This window comes from Tenrec ecaudatus, chromosome 10 (genome assembly GCF_050624435.1).
Source record: "Tenrec ecaudatus isolate mTenEca1 chromosome 10, mTenEca1.hap1, whole genome shotgun sequence".
Classification (NCBI taxonomy): domain Eukaryota; kingdom Metazoa; phylum Chordata; class Mammalia; order Afrosoricida; family Tenrecidae; genus Tenrec; species Tenrec ecaudatus.
In genome coordinates, this window is record NC_134539.1 from 89382606 (window position 1) to 89410520 (window position 27915).

Sequence of the window (27915 nt, forward strand, 5' to 3'; positions counted from 1 at the left end):
GGAGCCGACTGAATACTTCACATGACTCATGTGCATCCGTTCAGGAATGGACAAATCCAAAAGTTGTAGGTCAGGTAGCATTCTGCTGGCTCACAGGGTTATAAGAGCTAGCAACTCCAAAATCTGTAAGCCAAGTACCTGGCTGAAAGCTTGTCCAAGAACTGCAAGCCAGAGTACAAGACAAGTGCAGGAGAGAGAGAGCGAGAGAACATTCTCATATCTACATATTGGGTGCAGGCCACACTTCTAAGAGAATGCTTCTTCCAAATAATGAGCGTTCACATCGTATGACAAAATGGACTAGAACATCGGAGCAACCGCTGAGAAGCATGTCTTAGCCAAGTTGACACAAAATATAAACCACCCCACTCTCTGTGAATATTCCTGTGCATATCCATTTTAGGATTTCATAATCCTCCCAAAGGGAATTCTGGACTGTGGATGCCATACTGGGTAGAGGACTGAGAAATAGGAAAGCCCCTGTTTGGGGTGGGCTGAGCTGACAAAGCTTAATCCTTTTTCCAGCCACCCCCATCAGCTTTATCTAAACAAATGCCGAGGCGCTTCCCTCCCCAGCACACAAATAACCTCTGCAGCTACCTGCTAGGAGGAAATCTCTCTTTTAAAAGATATGCACATTTCTAAGCCCTACACAGTGGCAGCCTCTTCCACTTCTTATGGACCAGTAACTCTCAACTCAGTCTTGTGTTTATATGGGTACAGATACACACAATCTTTTTATTGTTTGTCTCAAATTAGTTATTTTTATTTACTTCCGGAGACCCCCCTGTTTTAGCAATGTAAGCCTACAAATAATCAGCTAAATTCAAACAAAACATTAAGGCTACACATGAATCCCCCTATAACACTGTCTTTAGAATTGCGGGGGGTTTTTTGTTGTTGGCTCTTTTTTTTTTTTTGGTGGGGGGGCCTGGTGCACTTAGCCATTGGAGATTTTCAGTACTGAAGCTTGAAACACTGAAATGTCCTTCATTTCAATAACCATGCAATGTTTATTGCTCTTAGGCTGGTTGATTCAATCTTGATCAATGTTTAATGCAACCTAGAAGCAAAATAGACAGTAAATAGGTTTTAATATAATTTGAACTGTGTAAAATGTCCACACTTAAAGAAATCAGAATTTCGGTAGTTTCTGTGTGGTTGTTTATTATTAACCCATCCTTTCTTCTCTTGCCCTGTTATTCTTTCTCATCCATCTGTGTGGGCTTGTTTCTTCTATAAGACCAACTGCTAAGGTTTCTAATGGTTCAGTCTTTCTCCTTCACAACCAGGCATTCTTCTCAGGTTTCTTCCTCGCTCCTGCAGCCTCACTGACCAGAGACTCCACTATCTGCCTGATGTATTTCTCCAGCGCAGCCCCCTCATCCAATGACCTCTGGACACTTTCATGGGGAAACTCCCAGTCTCCTGAAGCTCAGCACCCACAACTGAAACCCCTGCTTTAAAACCCTGCTTCCTCACGTGTTAGTTCCTAACCTAGTGCCAGAACACAGCAGACCTTTAGCAAAAGGACTCCAATGATGACTTGCACTGAGTCCTTCCACCATCACCACCTTCACCGCTCTTGAAAACACCATACATTTCCTGCCATCGATGACTCTTCCTGCCATCGATGACTCCTCTCTCTAGATGACTCCTTCTGCACACTTCTTCATTCTCTTCTCCACACGGTGGCCACCGTGGTCTTTCCTGAATGCAGTTCTGGTCATATTTGCCCCCTCTGTCATTAGGGCAAAATCTAAGGTTCTGAGCAGGAATTGAAAGTCTTTTCATGGTTTGACCCTGCTCCCCACTGTCTGACCACACATCCTCCCAATGCACACACTCCCACGTTCTCTACATTCTCCCCAACCTGAGCCTGCATCCTTTCGGTGCTCTTATCCCAGCACTGAGTAGCAAATACCTAACTTTCTTTAGGAATCGTGGACTGGCTGGCCCTGATTAAAGGGACCCAAGTGCACTGATTAAAGGGACCCAAGGCTCCCTAGGCCAGGGCAGACATGATATATACACCTGCCAATCTGCTTCCTTATAAATAGCTCTTCCATTCACAATAAATTACCTACCTGTAACAATTGTCCTATTGTCTGGTTCCCCCCTTAGACCAGTGGTTCTCAACCTAATGCCCCGGCCCTTTCATACAGTTCCTCATGTTGTGATGACCCGCTCCCCCATAAAATTATTTTCATTGCTACTTCATCACTGCAATTTTGCTACAGTTATGAATCAGGCAACCTCTATGAAAGGCTCATTTGAACCCGAAAGGGGTTGCGACCCACAGGTTGAGAACCGCTGCCTTAGATAGTAACTTCCACGAGGTCAAAAACTATCTTGTTTTATTTACAACAGCATCTGGAAGAGTGCCTGGCACTGAGAAGATCCTGTATTTTTCTTAAATAAATAAATGTACTGTAAAACATACACTCTAATTAGCATATTTTTTGGTTCCAGGATTTGGTACTAAAAGCCAATGTGATAGCCCAAAAGATTATGTATTGAGCCAAATTATTTTAAGTATATATTGTGGAAGATATTTTGAGTTTTTAAAGTTTAACTTGAAAGACATAGGTGTATACTTAAGTTACATGAAGCTAATACTTATTTGCTACCTAGTCCAGGCAATGCATTACGGTTTTAAACGTCGGATTTTTGGGGAAATGTTTTCGTCGAGTTACTTACATCAGATAGCATTGGTTCATCAAGTTCTTCCACTCTGCTCAAGTTAGGTGCGCCATACCGATCACTAATTTCAGCTAGGGTTTTGCCTGAGTCTGCTATTGCTTCCTATAATCACAAAGTTAATTTTTACTTTTAAATGACTCCAAAGTTAATACATTATTTTCCTTTTGATTTTGATAAGCGCCTTCTGAATCACAATATCAAATACAACATCATTCATGGAATGAGCTGATGCCTATTGATGAAAAGAGAATTCTAAGAATAAACATTAAAACTCTAAAAAGTAAATTTGGAAAATTTTAAAAGTATACACAATTCTGTGGTCTTAGAGAATTATGGTTTTAAAAACACAGCAATGGATATATAATTTTTATTGACTTTGAGATGTTATTGGTGTCCTATTATTTATGGGATGTGTAAGGATATATGGACCATCAGGGTTTTTTATACTAACCTTATTAACATTTTATCTATTAATGCACCAAAATGCACCTTTAACTCCCAAGATAACTGTTTTGCCTAACACAGAAAAACTATCTTCTCACCTCTAAATGTGAAGCCTCTTCACTCTTTACCACATTCATTCTCATTTCCTGTAATATGTAAAAGTGAAGTAAATAATTTTGTCACACATTTTATGCACATGCATTAGTATTTTTATATCACCAATTTAACATTAAAAAGCTATCTTTCTTCAGGAGTAATTGGAATACACTTAATACAAAATTGTAAACTCCAAATACCATATAATATTCTACCCTAAGAAAAGATGACCATGTTTCTGTCGGATGAGCATCTGAATTCTAGCCACGTTATAAAATGCTTCTTGTTCTAATGGAATAATTCTTGTCAGTAGTCATCGGCAATTTTTAATGATAACTAAAATATCCATTTTAGAGATTAATTTGCTATATACCTCTCATATTCTCATCTAGTGAAAATAATTTTTCTTTAGTCTTTATAGTTTATTTTGCCTTCTTTCTCTGTTTCACACGTTTTACCTATACACAAAGGTATAATATACTCTAACATTTGGCACACTTGGTTAGATGCTATTTATCAGATAAATTTACCCAAATCTCTCTCTCAGTGAATGGATATAAGATGTAGAAACGTTAATTTGCATTAGCAACCCATAAGAAAAGTTCCTATGAGGGAAATCCACTTGTCTTATTCAGTTGAGAAAATGCTTTGACAAGCCTGTTTGGAGTGGGAGAGAAGCTACACTGAGGAAGAAAGGGGGGCCAAGCAGGGATAAGTATCCCAGGGGAAGTTTTCTAGGGAAATACTCAGAGCTACAGAGTTGAATACCTCTGAAGAAAAACCTTTAGCAAAAAAACATAAGAAAAATAAATTGCTTGGTAAGTGTACCAGGCTCTCCTAGGGACCCCGCCCCCCTCCCCAGGTTTGGAGAACTCACAAAAGTCAGCATATCATTAAACCCACAGCTATGATTTGCTGCAGTAAAAGTAGGCAAAACCCCCAAAGACCAAACTCACTGCCATTGAGTTGATGCTCAAACCCCCTCACTGCCATTGAGTTGATGCTAACTCAGAGTGAGGCTATAGGACAAGGTCGATCTGACCTGGGACTGTGACTGGAGTGGCTGATGGTTTTGAACTGCTGACCTTAGGTTAGTAGCCCAATGTGTAACCACGACACCACCATGGCTCCTAGAAAGCAGACAAGGTGTGGGAAAAGGGAAAGGGCCAAGACACAGGGGCAAAAGGCACGCAAGAAAACAGGAAGGAGACCTCGGAGCCTCTCCTAGAGGCCATCCAATGATCCAAATCACTGTCACGGAGCCGACTGGGATTTACTACATCCTCCTGCCTTTTTTAATTTGCTTGACACCTATCATGAAATAGCCAGTTGAAAGTGTAACTTAAGTCATCGAGAAGTTTGTTCTATATGACATATAATGTTTTGCATACCCGTAAACACGGTTTTGCTTGAAGTTTGACATTATACAGAGACAGTCAAAAGAAATGTAATTTTTTAAATGAGTTACTTCATAGTTAATTTTCATGAAAGTCCATACAAAACACATTTTAAAGTATAAATTAGATTTTTTACATCAAACATTACACAGAGACATACATGCCTGTTTAGAGACCAGGACATACGACAAAGGAATTAATCAGTAATACTAGATATAAAAATTAGGGACAAACACACTGGAGCAAAATGTGTTTTACACATTTCACTATTAGAGAGCTGGACTTCACACAAAGCAGCGTTACATACATGGCCTTATTTGACCCTTACAACAGCCAGACAGATATGGCTGATAACATATTGTTATCCTTACTTTTCAAACAAGTAAACTGAGACTGAGAAAGGTCAGCTTAAATCACACAACTCAATTACATGGCAGGTCCTTGGAGCTGCACATAAAATTTCTAAAAACAGCTCAAAAGCAGACAAAGCAAAGCATTATCATAAGATGTACAAAGTTCGAAGGCTCCGCTCTTCCAGTTCGGAGAAGCAACCTAAGAAAATTAAAAAGTTTTCGATCAAACAATCATTTATAAAACTTCAAAATTACCTTCTCTACTCCCTCTTGAGCTTGCTGCATTTCTTCTATTCTCTTTCTCTCTTTTTCTTGCATTTCCAACTCTAGCTGGAACTCCAGCTGTTGCTAAACATTAGAGACACATGTTTTATTAGTCAGCGGAAAGCAAAGGAGTTGGCTCACTCTGAGGTGTTCCAAGGTAATTAAATTTGTCATTATTGTTGGATGCTATGGAGTCATTCGTGCCTCGTAGCAATCCCACGTGACCAATGGTTTTCATGGCTGTAATTGTTACAGAAATACATCACTGGGTATTTCTCCTGCAAACCCAATGAGTAAGTTCCAGACACCAGCCTTTCAGTTAGCCAAGTGCTTAATCATGTGCACCAACAGGACGTGCCTACCCCTGGCAGTCGAGTCAATTCCAACTCACAACTGGCTCTGTAGGAAAAAAACAGAACTGCTCCCTAGGACTTCTGAGACTGTGAAACTTTATGGGTGGACAGCCTCATCTTTCTCCCAAGGAGCCTGCTGGGTATTAACCATCAACCTGGTGCTTAGCAGCAATACCTAAACCACAGCACCACCAGGGGGCGCACCAGGGCTTCTAGCCACCTAAAATTCAAAATGGTAGAAAAAGAAATGGTCAGAGCCTTGGTAGTTAAACTTCTACAAATATTTCCTGAAATATAAAATGAAAGCCTCCTTAATTGCTAATTGTAAACATGCACTATTTGTAGGAAATTGAGTCATCTTCTGTACTTCTAGAAATTCTAGTGTTTTCCAATAAAATCTCTCTCTTTTTAAAAAAATTTAGCCTTTGATGGAGTTTACCACCCGCTTTGGGCTTCATTCCCAAGCAACCCAACTCTGGGAAGACCTGGGCCCGGTCGTCCATGGGCTGGGCCTCAATCAGAAGGACTTGTGTCCCCCACGAGCGACACCAGGGAGTGGGTCTTCCATACGCCACGTTTTCCACGCCCCACCACGAACAGGGATTCGGCGCTGGGCTCTAAAATCTCTTTTAAAAGCTATCATGGATCTTCATATAGCCACACCTTGGTATCATAGCAATGTGTGAGAAAATCTTACATCTATTACCGAAAGCAAATGTAATCAAAAGTATATTTTGTTCTAACAAAATACGTATGACGAGCTGTATAAAGACAGCTGACTGGAAGAGTTCCATATTTGTACTCATTCTAAACAAAGGTAACCCAACAAAATGCGCGACTTAGAGAACAATTTCACTGATAGCACACACATGTAAGTAAAATTTTGCTAATGGCAGCAATACATTGACAGGGAGCTGCCAGAGGTTCAGGCTGGATTCAGAAGAAGGCGTAAAACCAGGCATATCATTGCTGATGTCAGATAGATCTTGGCTGGAAGCAGAGAAGACCAAAACAATGTTTACTTGTGTTTTGTTGACCATGCCAACACATACTACTGTGGGTGCCTTGGGTGGCCTTGAAAAAAAGGAAAGTTCCCTAACACTTAATTGTGCACATGCAGAATCCGCACATGGACCCAGAGGCAGTCATGCAAACAGATCAAGCAACACATGGAATTGGGTAAATCTGCTCCCCACAATCTCTTTAGAGTGCTAAAATTCAATGATGTTACTTTGAGGATTGAGGTGTGCCCAACCCTAGCCATGGTATTTTTGATTGCCTCAGATGCATGTGAAAGTTGGACACTGAATAAGGAAGGCCAAAGGAAAGTGGATGCATTTGAATTTTGATGCTAGCAGAAAATATTGAGGTGTCATAGACTTCCAAAAGAACAGACAGATCTGTCTTGAAAGAAGTACAGCCAGAATTTTACTTAGAAGCAAGGATGATGAGACCTCATCTCATGTACTTTGGACATGTTATCAGGAGAGATCAGTCCCTGGAAAAGGACATCATGCTTGATAAAGTAGAAGGGCAGCAAAAAAGACTCTCAAAAACATGGATTGACACAGTGGCTGCAACAATAAGTTCAAATATACCACTTGTGAGGATGGCATGGGACCAGGCAGTGTGTTGTCTTGTTGTTTATAGGGTCATTATGAGTTGGAACTAAACCAATGGTGCCTAACAACTAGCTACCTATGTCTCACGAAAGCAGGCGTCAGCAAATTAAAGCCTCCAGGCCAAAGCTGGCCTTCTGTTTTTACATGGGCTGAAGTTATGATTTTTATTTCCCAATGCTAGAGTATAGAAGTTGGTGGCAAAGTTGAAAATATGGCCTTGGTGATAGAACTGAAACTGGCAATTCTATGGTAGAATTTTGGAAGATCCAGGACTTCTTCATTTCAAATATCTTTTTTTTCAAGAAGATATTTGGCCACTGTGGACCTTGCCATGTGAAATTCACAGGAATAATATTGACTTCATCTATGAGAAGAGACGATGGAGAAGCTCAGTATCATCAGCCAAAACAAAGCCAAGGAAAAACTGTAGAACACACCATCACTTGCTCACATTCAAGTATAGGCTAAAGTTGAAGAGAATTGAAACAAGTCCACAAGAGCCAAAGTATGACCTTGAATGTGTCCCACCTGAATTTAGAGACCATCTCAAGAACAGATCTGATGCACTGCCATTAATGATGAAAAATCAGATGCGTAGGGAGATGATACCAAGAGCATCATACATGAAGAAACCCACGAGGTCATTAAAAAGACAGGAAAGGAAAAAAAAGACCAAAGTACATGTCAGCATGTTAAGTCTGCTGTAGGTTGTTTCTGTTTTCTTTCCAGTTGGAGTGTATCTCTGTTGTATTTTGTTATTATTACTAGCCTTTGGACTCTATCTTTCAGTGAATGAAACCCAGGATGGGTGAATCTATAGAGACAATAACTGGAAGGTTGGGGTGGGGGATGGGGAACTAATGACAAGGAGTACAAGAAGGAAGAAAATGTCCTAAAACCGAGTGTGATAGCAATTATACAGCACTTCCTGATATGGCTGGATTAGTGAATTTTATGATGTCAGGACTGTATCCTAATACAATGGTTTATTACAAAACTAACCCAAAAAAGTGGATGTCAGAGAGATTCTGAAACTTTCCCTCAAACACAGACTGCCTCCAGTGAATGGAGGAAATGGTGAAGTAAAAGAGCTGAACAAAAACTTGCAAAAAGCAGCTCAAGAAGGCAAAGTAAAGCATTGTCATCAAGTTGGCAAAGACCTGCAGTGAGAAAACCCAGAAGCAAAGCACACGCTCAGCAAATTTCAAGCTGAAAAAAGATGGAGGGTGAAAAAATCAAGCACTGGGTCACACCCCTGAAGGAGTCTAGGGGCAAAATATTTAATGCTGCTGGAAGCATCCCAACAAGACGGACAGTGTACCAAGTGACGGTGTCAAAAACTGGTCAGCATTCAGTCATTTCAAGGGACAGCATAGGGTCACGGACTGATGGTGTTGAAGGAAGAAGTCCAAGTTGCACTGAGGGTGTTAGCGAAAACAAGGCTCCAGGAATTGCAGGGATGCCAATGAACATGTTCCAAACAAGCTGATGAAGTGCTGGAAGCAGTCACTGGTCTACGTCCAAAAATTCGGAAGGCCAGCTAACAAGAAGAGATCCACATTGGGGCCCGTTCCATAGAACGATGACCTAAACAATATCTTTAACATCAGACACAAAATGTTGCTGAAGATCATTCAAAAACCGTTGCCATGGAACATCAAGAGGGAGCTTCCAGAGATTCAAACTGTATTTAAAACAGGATGTGGGATACGGGCTATCGTTTCTGGTGTCAGATGGACGCTCATGTGGACCTGCACATAGACCAAGAGGCAGTCATCCAGAAGGACGACATGCTGCGGGGTTTCCTATCAGGAAAGGTGTGCACCAGGCTTCTTGCCTTTCATCGTCCTTATTCAATCTGTACCCTGAGCAAATCATCTGAGAAGCTAGACTTTGAAAAGCATGGCCTCAGAATTAGAGGAAAACTCACTAACAATCTGCAGTTCGCTGATAACACAACCTTGTTTGCTGAAAGCAAGGAGAGCTTGAGGCACTTGCTGATGAAGATCAAAGACTGCCGCCTTCAGGATGGGTCACAATTCAATGAAAAGAAAGCAAAACTCCTCCCACCTGGACCAAAAGACAGCAGCACGGTTGCAGACAACAAGGATTTCATTTTACTTATACCAACAAGCCACATTCAGAGAAGCAGCAGGAAAACAAACAAATCTATCTTGGAAGAAGTATAGCCAGAACACATCTTAGAAACAAGGATGGTGAGACTGTCTCACATTCTTTGGCTTTGTTATCAGAAGAGACCAGTCCCTGGAAGAGGCCATAATACTTGGCAAAGTAAAGGGTCAAGGAAAAAGAGGAAGATCCTCAATGAGATAGACGGACCCGCGGGCTGCAACAATGGGCTCAAACACAGGAACAATTGTGAAGATGGCACAGAACTGGGAAGTGTTTCTTTCTGTTGCTCATAAGGTCGCTATGAGTTCGAATTGCCGCAATGGCATCTAACAACATTAGCTAAGAATGGTTTTTATATTTTTAAATCATTGAAATAAACCAAGGCGATAGACACATCTCATATACATGGAAAGTGTATGAAATTCAATGTCAGCATCTGTAAAGAAACGTGTAGTGAATCACAGACATAGTCAGTCCTTCACAGTTTCCTACGACCGCAACACATACCAACTGAGCACTACCCTCATTTCCTTTTTTCCTCCCCTCGTTTTCCATTGCTGTCAGCACAGGATAAAGCAGTGACATGGTTAAATGCAACAGTGTTTGCAGTGTTGCTGATCGCCTCACCCCACTGTGCTTTTCTTCATGATCAGCACTGCGTGCTCTTCACTCAGAACAAGAAGAGAAGTGGACTTTATATGCTGTGTTTTAAGACACAAAGGCGTATGGATTATTTTGCTCTCAAGTTCAATGGCAAAGTATGGTATTTAATACGCAATGGCATTGTGCAGAAAAACCAGTAATTACACTAAATAACATTATCAAACGAAGCACGCATGGTAACATTCCAAAATATAGGAAATTAATGGTCAGATAATGAGTAACTTATAAAACAATATATTCATGCCTATACATGGCAAATATTCTTCAAAACTTAACATTTCGATAGGGGGAAAAACCTACCAAGGTATATTTTCAATTATTTATTTGTTAGCCAATTAAGCAAAGTTACATATCAATGGTGAATTAATTAAAAATATTTTATTTCAGTAGCTGAAGAAAAGTATCCAGAGAAAATAAACATGTTTAAGGTGATTTGCCCCTTGGTGAATTTTGCCACAATTAGACCCAAATAGTCAATTAGAAATCAAAGCAAATGGTTTTATGTGGTTTTTCTTGGCCCTTGATCAGCCAGCAGATGTCACCAACATTGCTCAAATGCTGTTGTAATAGTTGGCCTGAGTGGAACCATCTTGTAGCAGTCTCCATTTTGGGGCAAGCTACGGAAAATCCCCTGAGGTTAAGGTCAAGCAAACATTTGCCAGAAAAAGCAGCTGCAAGATAAGGCCACACCATCTCTCTCAAAGAAAATAAATAGCTTTAAAATGTCAAGGCTAACTGCAAAGTCTGCTTCTGTTCTTGCTTGCTTGCTCGCACAGCTGTAAAGCCCCCATTGTTTACCCCACCCTATAAAAACCCACGTCTGTGAGCGATTGGGACCAGCCTTCCTCCCTCTCTTTGGGGACCTGGTCCCTGCGCAGGTTCTTTTTTTCTCTTTTCTGTCCCCCTTTAATACACTGTTTAGCTTCTTATCAGAGATTGAGTTGTTCTTGTCCAGTTCATGTACAACACTGTCTGTACCAGAAGTCAGTGCTTAGTTTGAAGTAACTAAAGAATTTGTCTCTATGAATAGTCTTCATGGACCAACAATAGGCGAGACTATTTTCAAAGTTGAGGTGTACTAATTCAGTACAACGGAGTGAAAGCGATTCAAAAGCACTATACCCAATAGATGTAAAGCATAAAAAGGTTTGGCCAGACATATTTCAAAGCTGGAAGGATAATAAAAGTCTATGAATGACCATTGTGTTATTCAACAGCAGCTATTATGTAATAAATATTTTAAGCTTTCATGGAGAATTAAACCAGTCAACAATGGCCTTGTGAATTTATCCATCATCAGTTCTGTGGATTTTTGGGGGGCAGAAATAGAGATGAATAAAGCTTGATTTGTTCCACTACACAGCAATTCCATGGCTGAAGAGTAATGATGTGTTACTGTAATTTTGTGGGCTAAGACATAACTTTTTCTGAAATGAAAACTGCCCTGAACCACTATTGTTGGATATTAAATGGTTTTGGAAATTGGCTATTGCTGTACGTGGGATACCAGGTTGCCTGCTGCTTCCGGTCAGCTGCTTAGAGGTATTCTCCCTGAGGGCGATCAGCCATATTGAGCAATCAGATTCTATTGTATGTCGCACCATAGGTGGGGTTCACACCCTGCGGATAAGGATAGTGGACTGCTTTCCTGAAGCAGAGCTCAGAATAGGTCCAGTCAACTCCAGGATTAAGGTTAGGCTGCCATATGGAGTCTAGGATCTTCCCATCTTCTTGTCACATGTATACCCCTAGACCATCCCCTTCCTGCGACACATATGCCTATTGTATAGCCCCTTCCTGTGATGTATGTGGTTACGGAATCATGGGGGCTTGCACGCCCCTAAGTGTATATAGGCCTTGGTAAGAAATAAAGTAGGGGGTGACTCTCCTCCTACTCTGCTCAGACTGGCTGCTGAGACCATGGCCAGGCTGGGGGTAAGCATGCTACCTACCATAAAATGTGTCTGACTCCTTAATTTTACCTTCTCTCCTATCTCTCCTATCTTCTATGAATTTACAGTGATCTTTATATATCATCACCGTACAATTGTGCCTAAGGACGGACCCTGTGAGACTGTTAGAGGCTGGTTTGCTCTAACAGCTGTATACTTGATAATGTTGCTTAATCAATTAATTACAAAGCAAAACATCGCTTCTATGTGAGCTGATATCATCTTAAAGTAATTTCAATAATGAATGTTGTTTGCATCACAAGTAAGGTCATGCTGCTTTGCACACTTCCACAAGATCACAAGTCAAAACAAGAAACCAGATCTTCACTCCACACAAATCTGCAGTGGACATATTTCTGGAGCTCAAACTTCAGCTGTAGAGTGTTTTTTAGACCTCGATGCAAATGCAATTCAAAATTCACTTAACTGTGCAACTGAGAAACTTCCATCACCTCCTACGGGAAATGATTAATCTATGAGTTGATGATATGCTAAAAAGAAATTGTCAAGAAAAGAATCTGATCGAATTCTACAAATACCATCGGGGAGATAAATATGCTCAATTAAAATTAAGCGCCAATATCTGTATGAAAAGACATTATCAAAGATAAAATCTCATTACAGAACAGCACTAGTAAGGAAATATTTTCCACTGATTTTTGACAACAGAGAACATTAACTTTGAACTCCAACTAAGTGGAATGCTATCTAAAAACATAATAGTAATTTCATTCTTCTCCATAGTAAACCTGCATTACAAAACTGTACCCAATATTTATCATTATTGCTATTATTTAAATTTCTCTTTCATCATAAAACTTTTGTGGAAAAATGTCTCTCCCTTGCTATGTAAATATCTGCATAATATCCTCAATTTTGCCACTTGCCCTGCAAAACCTACAATCCTTACTACCTCTTCACAGAAAAGTTCCTAAGGCAGTACCAATGTGGCACTATCTCACAAACAAGCTAAGCTCATTCCGTCAAAAACATTGGAACAATAGTGATTAACATTTATTCACAAGAGGTTCTTAAAGGTACATTCTTGGCATTTTCAACTGTACATTTTCCCACTAGGAATAAAAATGTGATGTGGTAGGTAGCTAAAATGTTGAAGCAATATCATTTCAACTTTCAGACAGTGATTCAAGCAAATGAAACAAACTCAACTTTCAGCCATCACACAAAGTATTCTTGTAACTACCAACAGGCTGTTTATCATAGCCAGTTTCTAAATAATTTCTAGAAATTTAAAAATGTTAAGTCCTGCCTTTTTACATGGGCAAAGTTATTTGAAAGTTATATACAAAGCAATATGCACTTTTACTTAAAAAGATAATCCCTTCAATATAAAAGAGGAATAAAGATACTTCCATTTTCAAAAAGAACCAGGCTTACTGTAGAAACATAAAAACTTCCATAAATGTCAAGTCAGGAATCGGACCCCACGGGCAGGTGCTCTCCAGTCCACCAGAGGTAGGACCCTCCCGCTCACAGAACTTGAGGTGCCTCAAGATCCGCTCTTTCTCTTCCCCCCAACATCACCCTCTCTCAAGTTCTTTTCCATCGGTCATTCTCTCCACGTGGCTTCTCTTTCTCTCATCTATGTCTCCCACAGTCCATTTTTAAAAACTTTTACTTTATTTTATTGGGGGCTCTTACAGCTCTTATCACAATCCATACATATATCCATTGGGTCAAACACATCTTTACATATACTGTCATCATCTTTTACAAAACATTTTCTTTTGACTTGAGACCCTGGCATCAGCTCCTCCTTTTTCTCCCTCCCTCCTTCCCAAATGCCCCCTTGATAATTTATAAATTATTATTTTTTGATGGTTGACACCAACTGCTGTCTCATTTCACCCACTTTTCTGCTGTCCATTCCCCTGGGATGGGGGTCATACGTCGATCTTACTTCCCCCAACACACACACCCTTAACTTCCTAGTATCGATGCTCCCCGTATTGGTCCTGAAGGGTCTATTGGTTTGGATTCCCTGTGGTTTGAGCCCTTAGATGGACCATTGGTAAGATGGAATGGGGTCATGGTAGTAGGGGGTGGGATGGTGGGTGAAGGTCCGCCATCCACTTTTTAACTGGTCATTAAACCTTCTTCAGAATATTATTATATATTCCATGAACAATACGATGTTTAAGGTTCAAGACATAGTGAATTATTTCATACTGATCAGTGTCATAAAGAACAACACGACATAGCTAGAGAAAATGTTTGGTTTCTAATATTGTCAAACTTCACCAAAATAGGATAAAATCCTACTTAAAAATGGTCCAAGTAAGCAAAGTATCCCTTAATTTGTGATGTAGCTGCCAAAAGGAGGAAAAACTGCTGAGAGGGTCTGCGTATTCTGCTAGAAAGGGGGACAGATGCAAGCTTTGGAACCTACTTTTGCAGGAGTGGCCCTCGGTTAACGTGCGGGGCTGCTATGGCAGATGCCCTGTCTGTTGGGGTGACGGTGATGAGGCCTAACTCAACACTTTGCAACATCCCCTCAAGAGTAAGCTGAAATGAAAATAAACTGAAAGGAAATAACTTAAAATTAAGGCTCAAAGGCAGTACAGTTTTTAATAACCATGTCTAGCTGGTGATTCTCAGATGCCAAGAATATGGTGTTAAGGATGGGCATTTAAGCAGATAAGCTTTTATTTTTCATTATATTTTACACAACTAAAAATTTTCCATATTAACTATTTTAAGTATACAATTCAATGGCATTATTAGTCATGTACTATGTGTATATGTATTCATCATGATTATGAGTGTATGCATTATACTGCACAGATGTCACATTGTATTGCACACATTTGCACAGATATGATGTGCTGTATTCATCAATTGCACAAATATCATTATTTCGAAAAGTTGTTCATGACCTCAAATAAAAATTCAATGTTTGTTAAGCAAAAGCTCTATCTTCTCCATTCCCCTGAGGTCCAGTAGAGACTAATCTACTTTTTGTCTCTTATATACATTTTCCGATTGAAGATATTTCTTTCTTTCTTTTGAATGGATTGCTCTTCTAGCCATTCATTTTTACTTGCAGCTTGTGTTCAATGCAAATCAATTCCATAACATGAGAGGTTACTAGGATCCAAAGCATAAATACAGAAATACACAATCTAAAACAGGTGTACATCATCAGAGGTGAAGCAGAGGGGAGTATTCTTGAGCACATGCAATAGCCTGAGATGGGTGGGATCTGGTTGTTCTTGTGTACAGGTTCTGAATGATGGAGGAAAATGGCTTTGGTTATCCACACTACTGTGTTCATATTAGATACCGGAACATCGAGGGATTAGCGTGTGATTATGTGAACAAAAGACTTCATGGGGTGTGTATGATTAGAAGGCTTCTGTGCGTCAAGGCCGTTATGAAAGGTTTACTTTCCAGAATCAAATCCACACCAGGCTTAGGACCAGGTTCTAAAAATATTGACTGATACAGAAAGGGTTCCAAATGTGACTGTTCTGATTCTTAAAGTTAAAAAAAAGTGTTCTCTATATTTACAGAAAAAGTATAAAAGTTTTTGTGAATTTAATGCAAATTAGCTTTCAGTATTCACTTCCCAAATTCTTGATTTACATTATTTTTGGCTCTTTCACATGTTTTTATTTCAAGACTTCCTTTGCTTGATTTTCATAACGGATGGAATATTTACATTGTAAAAAATATTTAACCAACAGAGAAATAAAAATCAGCATTTAAAAATTAGTGGATGTTAATACACTTCTTACTCTTTGGTATCAGTTTTAGCTAAATGAAACAGGTGCTCTTGTTGAATGGGAATCGGTGATCAGAAATGCTTACTATTTGACTTTATAATACGAATATAAGCAAAATTCATTCATTATTCTTGGACTTAAAGTACAGCCCAATCCCTCAGTCCCTGGCACATGTCAACTACATAAAACGCCGAGTGCAATGTCAAAGCCAAAACTTAAAGTAAGAGCTTAGGTCCCAAGAGAGCAGTGATAGTTTAATAATGTAAAACTTTCATCTAAGGTATATCAGCATTAAATCTGTACTATGAAACAATGCATGGAGGATTTACAGTAACATCTGGAGGCCCCTTCTCATGTACATATAAATAAAACCACAAGGTTTTCATATTACGTAATCACGTTATGACCTTAGAGATTTCAAGAACAAAGGGACAAATGAGCGTCCATTCCACATCCCATCCATGATCTCTAGAAAAGATAAAACCACTTTTTAAGGTACCATTGTAAGTGTCCATATTTCTTAGTCCACTTTAAAGAAACCACCTCTTAATTTTTGGATGTTGTCACTCTTCACCTTGTACATGAAACTCTAAACATACAATATTGGCATTCATCCTCGCGTCAAACTCTTCACACATTCTTGCAATCAGTGAAATTTAAGTCTCAACATTTTCTGTGTTGATAAAAATAGGTGTGGAAACAGTAGAGTCCATAAAGATCTGATTTTTCCTTTCCACCTGAACTTGTTGTCACCATGGATTGGGTTTAAAAGATAGATAGGGAAGTAGAGGTGTTGCTTGACCCGAGTCTCTTAAAACAGAGGTGTGGAAGGGAGAATGCAGCCATGGGGAGACTGGCTGTGCACTGCAAGAAGCCTCCATTTCCTTGGTGGGTGGCATTTAGCTAACCTTGTGGCAGCCGAGATAAAGTGGGGAAGAGTTAGCTACAGGTCCTGTGGCATGTTTGTGACTGAGTACATCTGCATGGCGAGGAGCAATACCGGAGCAGCAGCCCCAGCCCCAGCCCCAGCCCGAGCCCGGCCATCATCTCTCAGCACATGTCTGCTCCCTTTCAGCACGTGTCTGGCAAGGTTCTAGCAGTGCAGAGACTCACTGCTCAGGGTCTGCGTAGCAAGGTCTCCTGAGAACATTTCTTATATGTGATCTCATACATTGTAAATTTGTCCCTTTGCATCTTTATTTATTTCACTTAGCATAATGTGCTCGAGGTTCACGCGTGTGTTCTCATGGATCAGAGTTCATTTCTCTGTGTAGCTGTGCTCAGTAAAATTCCACGGACTGCGTGTGCCACATTTGAGTTATCCATCCATCTGTTGATGAGCGCTCACAGAGAAGCTATTTGCCGAGCCCATGTTTTCCTTTTGCCCACACACTCAAGGCAGTTGCTTTCCTTCCTTAAAAGAGATCTCTCGTTTAGTCTAGTCAAGTACTTAACTTGGAAGAACTAACTACAGAGGTAGCTTAAATGTAGTTTAAAATTCCACTGCCACCTAGTCGGTTTTCACTCACACAGACCCTAGATATGTTTCTGAGCCTGTAAGTCTTTACAGGAGCCTCATCCTTCTCTCACAGTGGGTGGGCTTGAACTGCTGGACTCCTAAAAATTTGGTTCAAATGCTCTAATTTAAATCAGTCGGTCACTGTAGACATTTTCTAATTTAAACACTATGATCCAACCTTTCATGAGCCATTCATTCTCTTACCAACAGCTTCCAATCCTGTTACTTAAACCTACATGGTTCAGAATGTCTACTGCTTCTTCCACATCTCAGGCCAAGTATTGTGTTAGTTTGGGTAGACTAGAGAAACAAATCCACAGAAACTTATATATATGAGAGTTTTATATAAAGGGTAAGTACACATCAAGAAAACATCCCAACCCAATGCTGTCCAAGCCTCTAAGTCCAACATTAGCCCATATATCCAACACCAATCTACAAAGTCCTCCTAAATCTCACAAAACACAAACAATGATGCTGACTTCAGGAGGAAAGCCAAATCAGTGAGTATGTAAGCATCTCAGCACTGGCAGGGGTCTCCATGCGGCTGCTCCAGCACCCAGGATTGCATCAGGGTAGGTCCATGTGGTTTTCTGCAGGGATGTCTCACAGGAAGTGAGCCTTGCCAGCTGAAGCAGGGAACTGACTAAGGAAGCTGTACCCTGGTCCGACCATCAGAGAGCAAGAGACCCAAGAACCAGAAATGCAAGTCTTACTGAGGCATTTATCTCTCCACCCTTCAATCAATCCCACATATGTTTATCAGCCAGGTTGGCAAAATAAACCCTAACTATCTCAAGTATCTAAGTATAAGTGGAGAAAATCACAGATTCACATGCTCAAATCAAATAGTATCACTACGAATACTATACCAGGCCTCTCAATGTTGCCAAGGAAAGCTAAGTTTCCCAGGTCAAGTCTCTCTTCCAGTCTCAGTTCAAACCATCACAATTCTCCCATACCTATCTACAGCTTTTTCTACACCTATCCGCCTCATGGTTTTTCTTTTAAAAAAAGCACATTTTATTGGGGGGCTCAAACAACTCTTATCACAATTCATACATACATCCCTTGTGTAGAGCACATTTGTACATTTGTTGCCATCATCATTTTCAAAACATTTTTTTTCTACTTGAGCTCTTGGTATCAGCTCATTTTCCCCCTCCCTCCCTCACAAACCCTTGATCATTTATAAATTTTTTTCATGTATTATACTCACTAATGTCTCCTTTTACCCACTTTTTTGTTGCCCATCCCCCTAGGAGGGGGTTATGGATAGAACACTGTGATCAGTTTCCCCTTTCTCTCTTCACCTTCCCCTTACCCTCCTGGGATCACTACTCTCAATATTGTTTTATCTGTTCAGGATTCCCTGTGTTTCCAGCTCTTATCTGTACCAGTGTACATCCTCTGGTACAGCCAAATTTGTAAGGTAGACTTGGGGTCATGATAGTGGGGGGTATGGAGCATTAAAGAACTAGAAAAAGTTGTATGTTTCATCGGTGCTATACTGCACCTGATTGGCTAGTCTCCTCCCCACAACCCTTCTGTAAGGGGATGTCCAATTGCCTACAGATGGGCTTTGGGTCTCTGCTCTGCACTCCCCCCATTCACATATCCACCTTATTCTTGACAGATGGTCAAGTCCCTACTTCATAAAGAAGACAGAAGACATCACTGCTTCCAACTTCATGCCATAGAGCTTACACACTCTGGCAAAACGGCACTCAGGTAAGCAGCTTGTGCTGATTCATGAATTTGGAAAGCAGCTGAACAAAGAGGCTATAGAACTAAACTCAATAATTAGACAACTAGACTGGATAGACAATTTTTTAGAGCTCTCCACCCAAATGCAAATATATTCACATTCCTTTCAAATGCACCTGGCACATATTTTTTTAAAAATAGACCTTATGCTAGGATACAAGTTGAGCCTGAGTAAATTCAAACACACAGAGGTCAATCATATGACTGCATCATAAAGCTGGAAATCAACAAAAGGATGGTAGCAAACACAAGGGCAAACAACTGAGGATTGTGTGAGTCTGGGTACATTAGAGAAACAGATCCACAGAAACTCATATGTTATAAGAGAGTTTTGTATACAGGGTAAGTGCACATCAAGAAAACATCCCAACCCAGGGCTGCCCAAGCCCACAAGTCTAATATTAACCCATATGTCCAACACCAATCCACAAAGTCCTCCTCCATCTCACAAAACACACACAATAACACGGACTGCAGAAGGAAAGCTGAATCAGTGAACATGTAAGCATTGCAGCACTGGCAGGGGTCTCCACGTGACTGCTCCAGCACCCAGGGCTGCATTGGGGTTCCATGCAGCTTCTCCTTGGGGATGTCCTGTAGGAAGTGAGCCTTGCCAGCGGAAGCAGAGAACTGGCTAAGGCAGCTGCACCCTGGTCCGACAATTACAAAGCCAGAGACCTGAGAACTATAAAGGCAAGGCTCACAGAGCCATTTATCTAAAGTGACCATATTTTAACACTGGTGTAGAGGGACACCATTGACGGGGGGCGGGGGGGGCAGGGAGGGTGTTCTTGATTAAAAATTTTTAGTAGATTGCTGCTGTTGTTTAAAAGGTCATGAAAATTTTCACAAGAATTTGTTAAATGATATTTCACACATAAAATGACTTTCGAAGTCTCAACACTTAATTGTGATTTTTGTGATGACCACACTTTATTTACCGTAGAAAAAAGCGCGTTCAGTCATAGTATTAGTTCCTGGTAAGGACAGTGTGTATTCCACAATTTTTAGTGCATTATTGTATGGAACATGGTTTGTTTTAAAATGATGAAATATTTCTAACCATTCGGTCTCTATTGTGATTTTTGCTGATGCCCAATATTTAACCTTTCCTTATCAATATATATTTTAATAATGATACCTCATTTAAAAGGTCATTTTCAGAAATATTACTATATGGGAAATTTTGAGTAATATGATCGAATGATTTTTGCATGGTGGGAAGAATGATATTTCAAAGCACTTGGAGACACATAAACAAAACATATTTAAATACTGCTTCATCTTCCTCGAAAATACAGGAATTTTGGGGGAAAACAACTTATGGAGATGAAGAAAAGAAATTAGCATTAGCAGAATAGCTGATTTGTTGACGTGACTTGTTTAACTAGCACTAGCACGCAGTACGATGTGTATCATCTGAGAGACCGTTACAAAATGTTTTCGTTGTTGCCAATGCCAAAAAATGACATTGTTCATTAAGTCCAAATAATGATGGTTGAATTCTAACAACTGATTAACAATGCAAACTTTGATAAGAAGTTCTCGATAATAATTTCTCAACAATTATTTGTTGTTATTATTAAAGTTTAGCATTATAAAATTAACAAAAATAATATAAAACTCATATCCTGGAGAAATAGCCACATGGCAGCCATAAACCGTATATCCCCTTTCCGTTCTCCCGTCGTTCCCTAGCTTGTCATGCATTCTTTCCAAAAATCAGGATATTTTTTAAATGCCGCAGGACATGGGACAAATTGTTAAAAATTGGGACTGTCCCACCAAAAGTGAGACATCTGGTCACCTTACATGTATCCCTTCGCTCTTCAATTAATCCCACATGTGTTTATCAGCCAGGTTGGCACAATAAACTTTAACTATATCAAGGATGAATAACTCTCTTCTGCAAAATGAGTGGGTACTAACCCAGATTAGAGATAAAATTAGGAAGTTTTCTGAAACCAATGACAATGAGATCACAATGTACTAAAAACTTTGGGGCACAGTAAAAGCAGTTACCAGAGGAAGAAGTGTGATAGCCATATATGCAAATGTGAAAAAGAAAGACTTTTGATTGATACTTGTCACAAAACCTCTAGAAATTAGAACAGAGTCAACAAAATAATCCCACTAATAGCAAGAGAAAAGAAATAATAAAACTCAGGGCAGAGATAAACAAGTGGCAAAATTTTTTAAATTATGCAAAAAGCCAATGCAGTAAAAAAGCTGGTTCTTTAAGGGATTAACAGAATCGACAGACCATTGGCAAACCTAACCAAAGAAAGGAAGGAGTAAACATAAATAGGATGAGGGATGAAACAGGTGAAATTACAACAGATCTTAACGAAATTAAAAGGCAAATTACACAGTACTATGAAGGTCTGTACTCCAATGAATTCAACAACTTGGAAGACATGGACAAATACTTGGTAAAACAATCCCTCTCTAGATTATAAAACCTCAACAGATCCATAGCCATAGAAGAAATAGATAAAATTAATAAGGGATTACCAATTAAAGAAAAGCCCTGGCCAGTCAGCTTCACATAAGAACTGTACCAAGCATTCCAGGAAGAGCTGACAACTATCCTACACAAACTCCTCCAGAGCATGAAAGAAAGTAAACTTCCAAACTCATTCTATGAAACAAGTATAACATTGATACCTAAGGCAGGCAAGGATCCCTCACAAATAAAGAACTACAGACCAATATATCAAAAGAACATTGATGCAAAACTAATTAACAAAATATTGGCCAATAGAATACAAAAGTATCATATAAACTCTAGTAGAAGCCAACCCAAATATTAGCTGAGGCACCTAATTTTACCACAAAAACTGCATAAAAATATGCTGAAAACTCAGCTTAAACACGAATAGATACAATATATAAAGTGAATAATTCATCATGACCAAATGGGATTCATTCCAGGGATGCAGGGATGGTTCAACACTTGAAAGTCCATCAACATTATTCATCACTTTGACAAGAAAAAGGACAAGAACCAAATGATAATATCAATAGATACAGAAAAAGCATTTGACAACATCCAACACCCAGTCCTAATTAAGACACTCAAGATAGGGATGGAAGGAAAATTCCTCAATATAACACAAGCTATATATGAAAAACCAATAGCCAGCATTATAGTCAATGGAGAAAAGACAAAAACAATCCCACTGAACAAGGAGACTAGACAAGAATGCCCCTTGTCGCCATTTTTATTCAACATTGTACTGGAGGTCCTAGCTGACAACATAAGGCAAAGGAAGGACATTAAAGGTATTCGTCTGGGGAAAGAAGAGGTGAAAGTATCATTATTTACAGATGACATGATTCTGTATATTGAAAACCCCAAAAGCTCCACATTAGGAGTATTGGAAGTGATAGAGGAATATGGCATTGTGGTAGGACACAAGATCAACAAACAGAAATCTATTGGATTACTATATACATCAGACAAGATCACGGAAGAGTAGATAAAGAAATACCCTTAACAATAGCCCAACACAAATCGAGATATCTAAGTATATATCTTACCAAAAAGGGAAGGATTTGTATGAGAAGAACTACAGAATACTACTACAAGAAACCAAAAGTGTCCTCCAAAAATGATAGGATATTCCATGCTCATGGATCCAAAGTTTCAATATAGTAAAGATGACAATCCTACCTAAGCCACTATATAAGACTAACACTATCCCAATGCAAATATCAGCATCTTCTTTTTTTCAAAGAATTGGAAAAACTGATGGCCAACTTCATATAGAAAGGGAAGAAGCCCAGAATTAGCATGGAACTCCTCAAGAAGAAGGACCAAGTCAGAGGGCTTACTCCACCTGACGCCAACACAAATTATACAGCCACAGTGGTCAAAACAGCATGGTACTGGTATAATGACAGAGATTCAGACCAATGGAAAGGAACAGAACATCCAGAAATAAAATCCTCAGCAGATAGACAACTGATCTTTGAGAAGGGCCCCCAATATATCAAATGGGAGTGGATACCCTCTTTAACAAGTCGTGCTGGGAAAATGGATATTTACTTGCAGAAAAATTAAGCAAGAACCTTACCTCACTCCATGCCCAAGAAAGAATTCAAGGTGAATCACAGACCGTGAGGTAAGACCCCAACTATTAAGGCCATCAAACAAAGAATTGGGCGAAGCCTAAGAACCTTGGCAGAGAGACAACATAAGTAACCAAAAATATGGAAAGACACACACAGAGAGGAAGCACAAATCGACAAGTAGCATATACTAAAGATAAAACACCTGTGTACATCGAAAGACTTCACCAAGACAATAATAAGAGAGCCCATAGACTGGGAAAATAATTTTAGCAATGACATGTCAACAAAAGGCTTATTACTAAAATCTATAATACTCTGCTAGCCTACAATAAGAAAAAGATAAACAGCCCATAGAGTAGGTGGGTAAAAGGCCTGAACAGATGTTTCACAATGGTGGAAACCCAAATGGCCAATAAGCATATGAGAAAAAATTCCTGATCAGTGGTCATTAGGGAAATGCAAAGTAAAACTACTATGAGATACCCTTAAAGATGATATATAGACCAATTTTTAAAAAATCAGAAAGCAACAAATATTGGAGGGAATATGATGAGATAGGAACTTTCATCCACTGCTGGTGGTCTTGTAGGTGCGTATAGCCATTATGGAAAGTGATTTTGGAATATCTAAAGCAAACAGAAATTGAGCTACCATATGACCCAGCAATCAGCCTACTGGGCATATACCCAGAAGAAGTAAGAAACAGACCACAACCAGATATCTGCGCCAACAATGTTCATCATGGCATGGTTCATAATCGCAAAGAATTGAAAACAACCTAAATTTCCATCAATTGATGAATGGATTTTAAAACTCTGGTATAAGCACACCATGGAGTATTACACATCCCCAAAAAAGCAACGACAAATGCATGAAGCCTATCATCTTTGGGAAGAGTTGGGGGAAATTATGCTAAACAAAGTTAGCCAAGCACAAAAGGACGAGCACAACATGAGTCCACTGAGGTAAGGCCAAACAGCACAAAGGGCATAGAGGAAAAGTAACTTCATTCATAATTTCTGTGTCAAGGTCCAGGCACTGGCAGGGGTCAGACGAAACCTAGGGATGCATATGGCAGCCAACTAAAAAGAAGCGGGGTGGGGGTTAGAAAAGAGACAACAGCATTGGGGGAGCAGGGCAGTAATGCATTCACAGGCAGGGTACTGTTTATATTTCAACAAGAAAGGGAAAGAGAAACCAGACTTCCTTCTGGTGTGCCAAGCCTTGAGGGCAACATACCTGCACGGAGAAGCTCACTAACAGAGAGGACTTCCGGGCAGCCCCGATCCGAGCTATGTTGGCTCCTCCTCTCCCTGGAAGAATGTGCTGCAGAGAACAGCACTAAAGATACAGACTGGGGAAAGTGGTCAGTCTGTCCTGTCTACATGAGAACAAACTAAGAGGGAGAGAGAGAGAGAGAGAGAGTGGACCTCATCCTGGCCCACCAAACCTTGAGATCAACACTTCAGCTCAGAGCAGCTGATGCACAGAGACCTTCCCCAGCTCCAGACATGCCGTCCCCTCACTGGTCCACAGTGCTTTAGAGGACAACACTGGAGATAGTGCGGGAAGTGTTCCATCTGATCCCTCTCTCCCCTGCCTCCTCACCCCCCACAACACACAAGTGGGGCTAATCACGAAGCAAGCATAACCGATCAGCAATGGGAGCAAAGTCACAAATTCCCTGAGGAAACCCAAAAATAGACTTCTGACTCAGGAGGAAGTACTTGTACCTCACCTGACCTTGTTGGGGGACATTCACAAAGGTCAACAGATGGGCCTGGAACTATGTATAGACTTTTTTTTTTTTACTCACATGCCTATTTCTATAAGATAGTCAGGATAAACAATTCTAAGGAGAAAATAACAGGACCAATGGTTCCAGGGGAAAGGAGGAGCGGGGTGGAGAGGGAGCAGTGAGCCAACACATTCTGGGACAGGGAAACATCAAGGGATTTAAATTGATGGTGAGGAAGGTGTAGAATGCCTGGTGGTGTTTGCTCAATTACAGTGTAGCCAAGAGGGTTTACTGAGAGCCAAATGAAAGGTGAACATGGTGGCGGAGCAGGAGGAAGGTAAAAGGAAATAGAGCAAAGAACTAGGAGGTAAAAGCTATAGAGAGAGGTATGAATATAGACATGTATGTATGTAAATATATTAATATTCTAAAGATAGAGGTATTGGGCTATGTATATATATACTTATATACATATTTATACTAAGTAGCAGATGGACTTTGGGCCTCCACTTAAGTATTCCCTCAACATAGAACACTTTGTTTTAATTACCTGGCACTGTGTGATAGTCACCTTCCTGACACAATTGCTGAAGACAAATGGGTGCATAAGCAAATGTGGTGAAGAAGACTGATGGTGCCTGTCTATTAAAAGATATAGTGTCTGGGGTCTTAAAGGCTTGAAGTCAAACAAGTGGCCATCTAGCAGGAAAGCAACAAAGTCCACATAGAAGAAGCACACAAGCCTGTGTGATTATGAAGTGTTGAAGGGATCAGGTATCAGAAGATCAAAAACAAACAACCATGTCATTGTGAAGGAGAGAGGTCAGAGTGGAGACCCAACAGAAACTCCTTCACAGAAGGGACACATGGAAGGGATGACTCATCCAGGGTGCAGTGTAACACCTATAAAACACACATCATTCCTCTTGTTGTTTAATGCTTCCTCCCCCCGCCCCCCACTATGGCCCTAGTTTGACCTTACAAATCCTATTAGACCGGCATGTGGATATTGGTACAGAAAAGAGCTTTTGACACATGGAATCCAGGATGGATAAACCCTCAGAAACAGTAATGGGAGTAACAATTCCATATGGGTATGGGAAGCGTGAGGAAGGGGGAAGGGGGGACTGATAGCAATGGTGGATGTATAGCCCCTTTTGAGGGGGACAAATAACAGAACTGTGGGTGAAGAGATACATTGGACAGTGTAAGATATGAATAAATAATTTATTAAGGGTTCATGAGGGTGGTAGGGGAGGGGAGGGAGAGAATAAAGAGGAGCTGCTCTCAAGGGGCTCAAGTAGAAAGAAGTGTTTTGAAAATGATGATGGCAACATCGTACAAGTTTGCTTGATGTAGTTGATTTATGGATTTTTAGAATTTTGTAAGAGCCCCAAATAAAATGATCAATAATAAATTCTTTAAACTTATACACCAGCATATGCCAACACTATCCCTTCCATTCCTCTTCCTCCCTGGTATAATCAAAGATGTTCCCTTCTGCCAGCCTAGTCTGTGTTCTAGATCCCCTATCCTCTTGTATACATGTAAACGTGACTACATGAACCATACCCTCTAATATCAACCACCTATCTTTCCCACCCTCCTTAACAAACAAAATAAAACTGTCTTTCCAAAGAAGTCTTCTTACGTGTATTCCTTACACAGCCATCTTCCCTGCTTTCCCTTGCTGTGGCTCTGATACCACCAGTGACCCTAAGTGAACCCTATCCAGTTCTGTTCTTACTTGACCATCAATAGATAGGTTGACAACTCAGACCTCACTTGCGCTCTTTCTCCCCTTAGCATCCCTGGGGATGCACTTGACAGTGCACCCTTTGGTCAGAAAGGAAGCCACAAACACACATAAAGGTATGGATAATAAAGCGGCATAGTTTTATGTAAGTAACCAGGGACCAGTAGGAGTTTTTCCAAAGTTTAGTTTACAGCACACTAAAGCTGAAAGCACTAATTGCAGGATTACCCCTAAACTCATCTTGCTCGACTTACCTGCTGAAACATGATTTCCTCTGCTTTGAGCCTCTCCATCATCTCTTGCTCCAAGAGAGCCAATTCTCTTTCATGCTCCAGCTGGGCCATTTCATTTTCTCTCTAGCATTGTTTAAAAGCAGTATCACATAGTTAGAGAAAAAATATGCAAAACCAATTGTGAAAGCACTTAAACCACCACCAATAGAGAAACAATTAAGCAAATTACACTCTCATTTGGATAATATAAAACACAATTGAATATGATGACAAGTATGTAAAACAATCTACAGCAAATGTGTAGAAAAAGACTGGATGAAAGTGGACACAAATATGAAGAGATATTCTTTAAGGATTGTTTTCTTTATTCATGGTATCCAAGATTTTGCATAATAAACCTATTATTTTTATAATGGAAAGTAATACAATTGAACTTTCAAGAAAGCAGACAAGCTGCATGAATGTTCTAATTTCCTGAAAGGCGATTCATACTTACTTTTAGTTTCATAGTCACATTTTCCTTATATTTGTAAATAGACAATGCCAAATATTCTATTGGATCTACTGGACGCATTCTTGCCACTTCTGCAAGACCTTGAGTTAGGCAAGTCCCAAGTTCTTTTTGAAGATAGCGTGATTCCATTTCTAACTCTTATATATAAATGCCTAAAAAGTAAAGTTTTGCATTAATGCAGGACATTTACAATTAATGCACCAGAAGTGTAAAATCCAGTAAGCCAGCAAGGCATTATATACTCTTCCAATGTCTCATATCAATGACACCTACCACCGTCAGAGATATGATAAGCAAGTTGGTCCAAGGAAATTTCTAATGGTTTCCAAAAAGCTTCTAAAGAAATCATTACAACTGAGATAATTTCAAAATCTTGGAGCACCCTCAGGTCCAGAAGAGGAAAGAAAAGCAGATACTGATTATAATGGCAATTATTTACTTCCCAAAGATGATAGGCCAAACAATGTATTGTTTCACTTCATCCTCACAGCATATCTTAAAAACGGTTGTTATTGTCCTCATTGTGTAGATGAGGAAAATCAGACGGAGAGAGCTTAAAGGAACAGTTCAAAATTGAAGAGCTGG

The 27915-nt window shown here is 39.9% G+C and overlaps 1 protein-coding gene across 1 annotated transcript; it reads right to left on the reverse strand.

Annotated features, from left to right (window-relative positions):
- Positions 1 to 1036: 1036 nt before the first annotated feature.
- Positions 1037 to 27459, reverse strand: DYDC1 (DPY30 domain containing 1). Its single transcript, XM_075559151.1, has 6 exons — positions 27313 to 27459; positions 26838 to 26939; positions 5249 to 5341; positions 3246 to 3293; positions 2701 to 2805; positions 1037 to 1063 (listed from the first exon to the last, which is right to left on the reverse strand). The coding sequence occupies exons 1-6, from the start codon at positions 27457 to 27459 to the stop codon at positions 1037 to 1039; spliced, it is 522 nt and encodes a 173-aa protein (XP_075415266.1).
- Between the last annotated feature and the right edge of the window lie 456 nt (positions 27460 to 27915).